The 12,047-nt window shown below is 40.1% G+C and overlaps 1 protein-coding gene across 4 annotated transcripts in view; it reads right to left on the bottom strand.

The window, feature by feature from the left end:
- Nucleotides 1–12,047, bottom strand: part of KCNQ1 (potassium voltage-gated channel subfamily Q member 1) — a 539,776-nt gene that overhangs the window by 443,897 nt on the left and 83,832 nt on the right. For all 4 annotated transcript variants that reach the window (XR_013635917.1, XR_013635918.1, XM_073347266.2 and 1 more), the window contains exon 2: nucleotides 4,703–4,793. Coding sequence is in view for 2 of the 4 variants with exons in the window: in XM_073347266.2 (XP_073203367.1) it covers nucleotides 4,703–4,793 (91 nt within the window). In the remaining 2 variants the exon portion in view is untranslated. The remainder of the gene's footprint in view (nucleotides 1–4,702; nucleotides 4,794–12,047) is intronic.

Here is a 12,047-nt window from a genome sequence, read left to right as displayed (position 1 = left end):
TTCATATTGTAGTGGGAATTCCCAATGCAGGATTAACTGCTTATAAATTAACCATAGCTTTTGTCATCAGATACAAGAGAAATGCAGATTTGTTCTAGCAGGCAAGTAAGGTAATACAATGCCAGTGATGATCAGTTTTATGTTCCAAGATAGCATGAAACAAACGTATCAAATACAACTGGTTATGTTGACATGAGGGGTTTCACTGAATTTGGTACCACGCACCCAATATGAAATATTACACTTACGACTGGTCACACTAAGTGCACTATAATTTTGAAGGAGATATTATAAAAAGTGAATGTTATTGTTATTGCAGAAATGTCTACAACTAATACAAAATTCCATTTATTGAAAAGGAGGATTGTAGATGGACTCAAACCCCTCTCTCTCCCTCCCTCCCTCTCACAGAAGCAGCCTACTAAGCATGAAATTAAACTTATAAATGGTGTCATATACATAGTGGTTGCCATTAAAATCTAGTTTAGGAATATATCATATGCCCATTACTGAAATACTAACACTAGTCTTAGTATATGAAAAATTGATCTCTCAGATACTACTTGGCCATTTTTTACTTTTTAAGTGATCACTGTATATAGAAGCAGTATATTTTTAAACAACTGGTATATGTCTGAATACTGTTGACGAGCTTTTCTAATATTAATTTTAACTATAGAGAATTCTCTCACTATAGAGAATATTTTTACAAACTGAGAAGAATTTTAAATTTCCCATTTTTAAAAATCATATTGAGATTGCACTTGAGTGCTGTATTGGTTGAAGCATAAGCTACAAAGATTCTGTAGTGAGTATTAGCAGAAGAGTATACACCTCCCAAATTTCCCTACAGCAGCTATCAATATTCAATATCATATCCAGCTTCTGTGGTTGCAAAGAATTAAACATGCTGGGAAAACCGGTGCTGTAAAATATAGACCATCTCTTGATAATAGTTTTCGGCACAGCAGACAGTTGAATAAGGTGTACAGAAACATACAGCAAATGCATAAGTGTTACTTGTTTTTGAGTCAAGTGGGTGATTTAAGTTTTAATTTCTTTTCTGTGATTCAACAACTTGAATAATTCTTTGAAAAAGTTTTCTTGCTACAGTTTGAAGACAGAGGTTTCTGTCAAAGATCCTGAAAATGCTTCCTCAGGCATTAGAGGTGATAATAGGGAGAGAGAGAGAGAGAGAGAGAGACATTAGCAAATAACATTAAAAGGGGAAGAATTAACTTCACTGTCTTACTAGTGGTTTAAAACACATTCCAGATTAGAAACATCATGGAAAGATACACTTTTACTAGACATAGAATCATAGAATATCAGGGTTGGAAGGGACCTCAGGAGGTCATCTAGTCCAACCCCCTGCTCAAAGCAGGACCAATCCCCAACTAAATCATCCCAGCCAGGGCTTTGTCAAGCCTGACCTTAAAAACTTCTAAGAAAGGAGATTCCACCACCTCCCTAGGTAACGCATTCCAGTGTTTCACCACCCTCCTAGTGAAAAAGCTTTTCCTAATATCCAACCTAAACCTCCCCCACTGCAACTTGCGACCACCACTCCTTGTTCTGTCATCTGCTACCACTGAGAACAGTCTAGATCCATCCTCTTTGGAACCCCCTTTCAGGTAGTTGAAAGCAGCTATCAAATCCCCCCTCATTCTTCTCTTCCACAGACTAAACAATCTCAGTTCCCTCAGCCTCTCCTCATAAGTCATGTGTTCCAGTCCCCTAATAATTTTTGTTGCCCTCCCCTGGACGTTTTCCAATTTTTCCACATCCTTCTTGTAGTGTGGGGCCTAAAACTGGACACAGTACTCCAGATGAGGCCTCACCAATGTCAAATAGAGGGGAATGATCACGGCCCTCAATCTGCTGGCAATGCCCCTACTTATACTCCCAAAATGCCATTGGCCTTCTTGGCAACAATGGCACACTGTTGACTCATAACCAGCGTCTCGTCCGCTGTAACCCCTAGGTCCTTTTCTGTAGAACTGCTGCCTAGCCATTCGGTCCCTAGTCTGTAGTGGTGCATCCCAGATTGCTCCAGAATACAAATATGTATGAGTATAAGAGGGGCTCCTTTTGCTGCCTATAGGAAGGTAAAAGTTCTATATAACATAATGGTTATACGCTTAAATTAATGGGCACACCCTTAAAGCAAGGGCATTTGGAAGCTTAATAGCACAAGTGAGGTTTAAGAGATAACAGTGTGTACTAAAATATCTTATCAAGGGAAACTCCACTTACCTAACAAAAAAGGAACATGAACTTGCAGGACAGTTTAATATATTCATTAATATACCCAGATATATGCAAGGATGCAATATGGCTAGTGGTGAAAGGAAGAGTTTGGGTGTCAGGAGACCCACATTCACTCTGGACTCTGGCTCAGCATGCAATCTTGGACAAATAATGTTTCCGTCTCTGATTTTCCCCAGCCATAGGTGGGGATAATGTTATGCACCCCCATTAACTTTGTAAAATGCTTTGAGATCTTTGACAAAAGGCACTACATAAATATGAAGTACAGTGTTATCATGCTATAGTAAATGATGACTGGTTCTGAGCCCAATACCAGTAAAATACTAGCAGATGAATACAGAAGAATTAGAGATTATGACATAGGGCCCAATTATCTCATGTACACAAATGCACAGTGAACTCAGAAATAACTCCATTGATATCTCTGGGTTTATACTAGTGTAATACTTATGGAAGTGAGAATGGACTGAAGTCCATAGTGTTGAAAACGGATCATCATATTTTCTGTCCTGAATGCAATGCTTTAACTAGTTACTGCTCAAATGGGGGGCAAAAATCACAATTTGTCTTATTACCCATCTATCATAAGGCCCATTATGGCAGCTTTTTCCTTAAGTAGCCAACCACAGAGTGACAGGTACATCCTACCTTAGTTTCCCTTTCTTCAGTCAACCAACTTGCCCATTCTTTCCCGAGACCAGACCAGCAGCCATCTCATGTGTCCAGGAATGGAATGCTGTCCCTCTCAGAGTTCAATAAAATCCCAATTTCCAGGAATCATTTATTACTTTAAGTGCAGCCATTCGCAGGTCCCACCAAGTGAAACAGCTCACAAACCCCAAAGTAAAACAAGATAAAAGACAGCAATTCACCAGCTCTGCCATTCCTATCTTGGGATCTCCACTCTCCAAGTCACGTACCTAGAAGGTCACAATCCCTGTTCCATGATTCCTGTGTGTGTCCCTATTCCAGAGTCTACGCTGCACTGGCCTTTTCGATTTTCTTGCAACTCTTCTGCCATAATCCTCATCTCTGGTCTTCTCTGAGTGGGCTCCCCACAGCCTTGTGCTCTCCATGCCTATGATTGCTGAGTTCCTGCAGAATCACCCTCTTCTCTTGGGTTTGCCCTGCCCTGGATCTTTCCTTTTACCTAAAGACTGCCATATGAGTCTTCAACCCGGTAGGGTTTCCCCTGCTCCAGTCAGTCCTGTCCCACCAACTCTCTACAGTTCTTCCTCTGCACCAACTCATCCCCTCCCCACTCCTGTTCTCTGAGGGGGCTCATGCAGCTCACTTCAGGGAACCCTCACCATCTTGCTGCCGCTTGCTTCTTCTTTCTCCTTCTCTTAACTACTTCCTGGCTTTTTATCAGTGCTCATGTCCTGCCAGAACACTCTGGGATGCTATTATGGCACTTTCTGGGGGAGCTGGAATGGTATCTTATGGCATTTCCAGTCCTTTTGGCACTGGCATTCCAGCACTTCTCAAGCACAGCACTCACCCTCTGTTTTTTATAGATGCTGCTAGGTCTTGTCTATCTGATCCTGCTGGGAGGCAGCTACTGTAGTTAGGTACAGGAGAATTGGACTTGTTCCCTTTTAAAGGGACCAGTCACCCTATGACAGCACACCTACACTTATTCTTGAAGAAGCTTGGCAATATTGTGACAACAAATGAATTGCCTCCCTGAGAATTAGAATCTAGGCCTTGAATATGGATCCACAACAGGTGCTTAGAGTGTGGTGGAGATATTGCCCTGAGCTTTGCATTTGTCTTTAGCCATCCCCTTGGCAAACGCACGTAGCAGCTTTGATGGGCCCTGGAGAAAGCGGTATCTATTGAAGAGAAAGCCCCTGGTCAGATCCTCAGCTGGACCTGTTCCCTTTTAAAGGGACCAGTCACCTATGACAGCACACCTACACTTATTTTTGAAGAAGCTTGGCAGTATTGTGACAACAAATGAATTATCCTCCTGTGAAGATTCATCTCCCATTGAAGTCAATGGGAGCCCTTCCATTGTTTTCAGTGGACTTTGGTTTAGGTCCTAAGAGAGGTTAAAGAAAGGTCAAACTCCAGGAAGAGAAGTGGTGCAGTCTTATCTGAAACAGTCTCAAATGGTTCAGACATGCTGCATCAGAAATTCTGGGTGTTCAGAATACAGGATCTGACTGCCCTCTCATCCTGAATTTGCACCTGTGTGGCTTCATTCATTTCTATGGGGTTATTCTGGATGTATACTGGTGTAAGGAAAAGAAGAAACACATGAATAATGAATAAGCACGTACAGGAAATGAATGTTTTAAATTCCAGGTAACAGGGCAGAATTTTAACAAGTCACAAAAATACAGATTCAGCAAATGAGAATTAAGAAAAAATAGGAGAAAACACATACGCAGAGACATATTAATCCAATGAACATAAATGTACATACCATCCAAAATAATGTCCCTGTGGCCAGAGTTGCATATTGTTCAATTGTAGAAAGCACACTGAATATGAGGCAGATCAGCACTATAAGGAAACTGAAAAAAAAGATTTTAAACATTACTAAATATCTTATCCTATATTAGTAAAAAAACGATTGGGGGGGAGGAAGGGCAGGCAAAATAAGCTAAATTTTAATTTAATTATTTCTTTTATTTCCTTTGTACCTACAGAAATAATTTCTTTTAAACATAATTGTAACAATTTGGAAGCCATTTTTCTTTTTGTGGAACTATTTATTTATTTATTTATTTTCAAACATGGAGTAAATTTGTTTTATTTAGTTTAAACTTGTCTGGGGAAGTCCTTACAAGAATGCCACTGGTTAAGAAAAAAGAATGTTTGGACATTTTTATCAGGAAGACCAGGAAATTCCATGTGGTAAGTCAAACCTCTTCAAACCCTAACCTGTTTTGGACACTGCACTTGTGTTATAGTCCTGCTTTTGGCATACCCTTTGCATTACTTAAAACTGATTTCCAGGGGGAGCCACAGGAATATTTCAATCTGTATTTTACGAGAGCTTTTGGTCTTTCAACAATTATTTTAAGAAACTCATTTTTTGAAAACTATTTATTCCATTTACATCTGTTTTGTTTTCTTAAAATTGTGACATTTAAATATTGTCATAGGATTATATACATTCCTACCAGATTGTCGTTTTATACATTTTGCAAGTCATTTGGCATATATCTTTTGACATACAAGGAGTAAGGTTAGAATGACCCATCAGCCTTTTTTGGTCTATAGATCAAAACCTATAAGGTAATTTATTTATTTTATACAGGTTTACAGTGTCCCTCTTGACTATATTTGAATAAATAATTTTATTTTTAAAATCTTTGTTTAGTTAATTAATTAGATTTCCCAGTGACTGACAAATATATATATGATTCATGGAGGAAAGAAGTCACAAGCGTAGCTCTGAATTCAAAGATTCCCTCTAGAATTTTATCAAGTTGTGGAAAAGAATTAATCTCTAATTCTAGTAATGGTTTTAGTTGACATCTAATGGGAGAGTTAATAGGGCAGTCAAATTTTCGTTTAAGTAAACCAAGTGGATGACACTAAACATCTTCAGCATTAGGTTAGAAGGGGTTAGAGAGTTGGAAAATGGGCATTCAGAGAACTGGGATTCTCTTGTAAATTGTATGTCATTTTTGAATCCCAAAGAACTGATCAAATTACAAATGTTCCACGGCAGCTACAGTTTCATACTATCCATCTGCATATTTTCTGTTGCTCAAGTAACTGCTAGGGCTTGTCTGCACAGGGGTGGGAAGTAAATTCTAGTCTGCCCTAGAGTGTTGCACACTAACTGGCCTGCGTAGAGCCTGCTGGCAGGCACAAGAAGTTCCCTAGCATGCTTCAATGTAGTACTGTTATAGAAATTATAAATAAAGTAGATTTAGATTATATATAATCTGTTAAGAATACAGGGCAGTACAGTATTCAATGGTATGTGACGAGATCAGTGGCTCTATATTTATTTTAATTAATGTAAAATTTTAATTAGGTTAATTAGTACATAATAATGGCCCAGATGGTCCTCCACAAAACCAATCACAGAGAAGACCATGACACACAAAAGGGAGGCAGCACCACATCCCCATCACCCTCATTCCCACCATTAGACCCAGTGGAAGCCTCTCCATGCATTCCAGGGTCCACTCTGAAGGTGAGAGAAAGTTGAGACTGCACAGATCAGGAATAAGGCGCTAAAACTGTGTGTGTGTTGGTGTGGGATGGGGGGTGACATGGGGGCTAGTTAGATGTAGTTGCTGTTTGATCCCATGCAGAACCTCCAGATCAGATAACACAGCTTGGGGGAACTGATGCTGGGAAACAGAGGGGTAGCTTGGTCTAGGAAAGCCAGTCCACTGGAAAACAGACTTGGTGTAACACCATAGGGCCACTATCTAGATAGCCCTGGCTCTCACATAGACTGGGAGACCCACCAAGTTTGTGGGGCAGATCCTATCGCGTTTGCCATGGGGCTGAGCTGTGTGCATGCACACACTGATTATACCCATCCAATGGGATAATATGAGGATGTTCCTTGGAGACTTCCTCCCACTTTTAGTAGGAAGAGATGGACTTGGATCAATACATTTAGAGGAAGACGCTGGCTAAATATCTTAATCAAAAATAATCTCACTAGTCATCACAAGTAGATAAGTTATAAAATATTAAGTGTAAACAAATGAGGACTGGCAACATAAAACATATTTGAGATACTAGTAGTTATAGTATAAGTATTTCTATTTATCCAGAGTACTATAAGACCCTCATTACAATAATATCTGAGCACCCCACACTCTTTAATATATTTATCCTCATGACACCCCTGAGAGATAAGGCAGTGCTATTATCCCCATTTTACAGATGAGGAACCAAGACAGAGAGGCTAAAACTCAGATCCACAAAGACTGAGGTAGCCCAGGCTCCCTATACAATGAATGGAAGAGATGGGCACCTTAGAATGCCATCCACAAAAGCCAGCACACTAGGCAGGGAGCCACTTAAGCTAGCCAATGGAAGATGCCAATGAGAGGGGTATGTCCTAAACCCCTTCCCCTTATGGAAATAGGCACCTAAGTTAGGGCTGGAGGGAGGTGCCTATCTCTGCTGGCAATTCATGAATGGGAACCTGTCTCCTGGAGTCAAGCTGCTTAGGCACTTAAGTTGGTTTTTGTGAGAGTGAGTTAGGCGACCTCACTCCACAAAAAATGGCTGAGTGTGAAGGAGGAAGAAGTGGTGGTGGTGCTGGTGCCCACCTTTAACTTATAGTCCAGTGGGTAGAGCACTTACCTTGGATGTCCGAGAGCAAACTTAAATCCCCCCACCCCCTTCTGCCTGATGGGGAGAAAGGATTTCTCCTGCCATCTCTCAGGCGTTATGGATACTATTATGAAACTCTTCTAAGGGCACGGGGAGGGATGTTTGTGTTTAGACTTTTCTTTCTCGTTTCACACGGATTAGGCTAATAAGCAGAGAAAAAGGAATTTGAACTTCTCTGTTTAAAAGAAAAAAAATCACAATTCAGATGTATGCAGAGAGCAGTTTGCATTTCATCACCATATATACCCAGTGTTGATTGCAGGTTTTAAGATATATATCAGACATGTAGTAATGGAGAACATATGGTTATGGATGAAATATAAATGCAAGTTCACCTAGGATTCTTGCAGAAGGCTTTTTATAAATTCCACACATCTTGCTCAACCTGTCTCATTCAAGTTTTTCTTTTCCCTCACTGCTGTTATTTATCTTCCTGCTGACATCACAATACCTTTGATATTACAGATTTATTTACTTCCTCCAAGCAACCCTAACCCTCTAGTTTTCCTTTTGGTTTGTTCAAATTTGCAAATGAAATTCATGTTATTGAAAATGAAGGATTTAGAGCACTGGCTTGAACCAAATGGAATAAGGAATCATAAAAACTTTCCCATGTAGTTGTGTCAATATATATGAGAGACACACATGTACACGGTGAGGAGCTGTACAGGCAAAGAGGTTAATACAGGGAACGGCTGCCAGTATTTTAAACAAAGGTCTCCCACAGAAGTGATGAAAATTTACCAGTTCAGGCAGAAAATCTGCTCACCTGTTGCTTGTCGTAACAATGGATGATAAAGAAAAACTAATGATATTTTACTTGTCTACCAAAAAAAAAATGTTCTTTGCGATAGCTATATGTTTTGTTCCTCCTAACTAGAAATAACAGATGCACAGAGAAGATTGTTTGGGACCAGGATGCAGCTAATAGTTTGAAATCTGTACACACATTACCCAAGCAGCTGTTCACCCCATTTGTACTCTCTAGAGTCTCCCAGGGAAGACATGCCATGAGAAATAGCACAGTCACTAGCTCATACAAGTGGGTGCAGATACATATAAATATCTAATGGTGTCTTAGTAAAAAGCCTGACAAATGCTAAAGAGTTGCCTTCAAGAAAACTGAAGTTGAATGCAGTGTTGTACATGGCATATGCCTGCCAGCATCCATGACTGAGAATAACAAGAACAACCACCACTGGTTGACTCACCGTATACAAGATTTACCCAAAAAGAAAAGGAGGACTTGTGGCACCTTAGAGACTAACAAATTTATTTGAGCATAAGCTTTCATGAGCTACAGCGCGCTTCATCGGATGCATTCAGTGGAAAATACAGTGGGGAGATTTATATACATAGAGAACATGAAACAATAGGTGTTACCATACACACTGTAACTAGAGTTACAGTCTCTACGTAAAAGAATAAATGGACACAAATCAGACGTTAAGAATTATAACATTCAAAAACCAGTCGGAGAACACTTCAATCTCTTTGGTCACTCGATTACAGACCTAAAAGTGGCAATACTTCAACAAAAAAACTTTGAAAACAGTCTCCAACGAGAGACTGCTGAATTGGAATGAATTTGCAAACTGGATACAATTAACTTCGGCTTGAATAGAGACTGGGAGTGGTTGGTCATTACACAAAGTAAACTATTTCCCCATTGTTTCATGTTCTCTATGTATATAAATCTCCCCACTGTATATTCCACTGAATGCATCCGATGAAAAGTGAACTATAGCTCACAAAAGCTTATGCTCAAATAAATTTGTTAGTCTCTAAGGTGCCACAAGTACTCCTTTTCTTTTTGCAAATACAGACTAACACGGCTGCTACTCTGAAACCTGTCAAGATTTACCCAGTTAATAAATTTGACCACCAGATGGCAGCACATCACTTTCCTCTTTCAGAAAAGGTTATTATTTGACTTTTTCCAAACAGCAATAAACACCAGCAAAAGCTAGTCAATGAGAAATGGTGCAAATCTGCATCTATTACATACAATCAGTGAAAAGAAAACTCCTATCCGATGAGAATTTTTTCCATACAGTAGCTCATGGTAGTCAGCAAGGAGTTAATTTTGGATTATGACTGAGCACACCCTAGCAAGAAAGGGTAGAAAATAGGTGTTGTTTCATATTGCTGTGAAGCAGAACACATCAGGGTTAAGGACAGCTATGCGTGAGAAATAATACTCCCTGTGGGTCATTGTCTCAATTAATTGCACAGCACAGAAGCACTTTTTCTGCATTTGCCTGATGTACCAGTTTTTCTCCAGGGTCAGCTCTAGGCATAGACTAAAGGGCCCAATCCAATGCTCATTGGAGTCTTTTGATTGACTTTAATGAGCTCTGTATCAGGGCCTAGGATTCTACATCCAGGTGGGCATCCCAGGGGAACACTGTAGTCGGTCCCAACCATGGCAGTCCTGAATCACTCTGATGCCTGAAGAATCTTTGCTGATCTAAGTCTTCCTTTGTCGTGGTACAGAACTGAGTACAAACCTTTTTGAACCAGGAAATGATACAAATAGAAGACTACATAGGTTACTGCTCGGGAGGGACCAGGGAGTGATGAGGAGGCATAACGTTCTTATAGGTGCTTAGGCCATAAGTGCACAGAAGTTTGACCCTTTTTCTCTTCATTCATATTGTATCAAATGCACTAGAAATATATTAATCAAGCATGGAAGTTACAGTTTTCCAGTGCCTAAAAGTCAAGGTGTTCAGACCGCACATCTACACTGCATCAGATTGTGCTTCCCAGCTCAGGTAGACAACCAGGCACTAGCTCTGCTCAAGCTACATGCTAAAAATAGCAGTGTAGCCAGGGGTAGCAGTAGCTTGGGCTAGCTTCCCGAGTACAAACCCATCCGGACCCCCTGTGTATGCCCTTGGGTAGCTAGCCTGAGCTGCCGCCAGTGCCACCCCCAGCTATATTGCTATTTTTAGCATGCTAGCTCAAGCAGAGCGAATATGAGTTTGTCTATCCAAGCTGGGAAGCTCTCTCCCAGCTGCAGTGCAGATGTACACAGAGTAACGGATGCAATCACCACTGTGACTCTTCTCCCCTTGCACTATTTCCAAAAAAGGAAAGAAAAGAAAACTGATCAGACCAAAATAGGGGGGTTCAGTTTGACATTTAAAAGAATGCCTAAGCGCCAGTCTGTGTTAAAAACAACAGATGAACAGCTTGTTTAGGCACCCATGTTTAAAAATGGGGCAGAGAAGGCATGTGTGCTTATTATGCATGAGATATCAGAATGCATATTGAATGGACATACAGAATGTACCAACTGCTTTGATGGGAATGCATTCACATTTCTATGGGATTACAGATGCAAAAATAAAATGCAAATGCATTATTTGTATATGGAAAACTGGATGCATGATTCACAATGAGCACGGTGCTAACAAAAATTCACACACCTGCACAGTATGAAAGTTTCAAATACTTATAAATTAAGTCCTTTGTGAAACAAAAGGCAAATTTCTTCAAACATATCAGAATTTGAGCTGGCTGGGAATTTGCCATTGGGATGATTAAAGAAGCAGAAGGAACCATGTGAGTTATATCAGCAAAGAAAAAAATAGAAGTATCTTTATTTCAGATCTGGTGTAACACAGAGCTTCTCTTACATTCGGACAGCTCACACATGATTGAATGGAATGTTACCCAACTTCTCCCTGCACCCACAAAGAAAATTCACCACGAGGCTGAGAAGCAATAAAAGAAATTGCAGACTAAAGGATAATTTGATAGGAAAGATAAAGGCTCCTGAAAATACAGGCTTCTCATGGCAATGCCTGTTCAACCACCAATTAAGCGGTGGTAGTGGGATACTAGAATATGCACTAATGATCTACAATAACCAGCAAGAGCAAGTTCTAAGCCCTCCTCTTGAGTGGTGGCTTGAATTAATTTTGTGTTTTTTAAAACATGCTTTTCTAATGTTTAAAACTATTTTTTAAAAGGAGATTTAAAATGAAGGTGGTTTTTACTGTATAAAGAATGCTTTCCTTCTGATAACTGAGTCCTTTGAGACTCAAGGAAGAGTATCCCAAACACCATTTGAAGGGCTTTGATCTATGTAAAAGTTCTTTGTAAGTTATAAGGGGGGCTGGAAGATCCCACTGTCCACCTGTATGCTATTTTATATTATTATTATCATTACCACCACCACCTACCTGTCATATATTGCTTTTTATCGCAGATCTCAAAGGAGGTCAGTAGCCTTATCCCCAATTTACAGACAGGGCAACTGAGGCACAAATAAATGTGACTTGCCCAAGTCTCCCAGCAGGCTCAGTGGCAGAGTCATGACTAGAACCCAGGTCTCCCAAATCCCAGTCCAGTGCTCTTCCACCAGGCCATACAATCTTGTTTCTGCATTTGTCTTGTGTAAATTATACAACCATGGCATTCAAGGAAGATTTTTTCATGCC

This window comes from Lepidochelys kempii, chromosome 6 (genome assembly GCF_965140285.1).
Source record: "Lepidochelys kempii isolate rLepKem1 chromosome 6, rLepKem1.hap1, whole genome shotgun sequence".
Classification (NCBI taxonomy): Eukaryota; Metazoa; Chordata; order Testudines; family Cheloniidae; genus Lepidochelys; species Lepidochelys kempii.
Note: the sequence above shows the minus strand (reverse complement) of the source record. Positions and strands in the feature narration are given on the sequence as shown.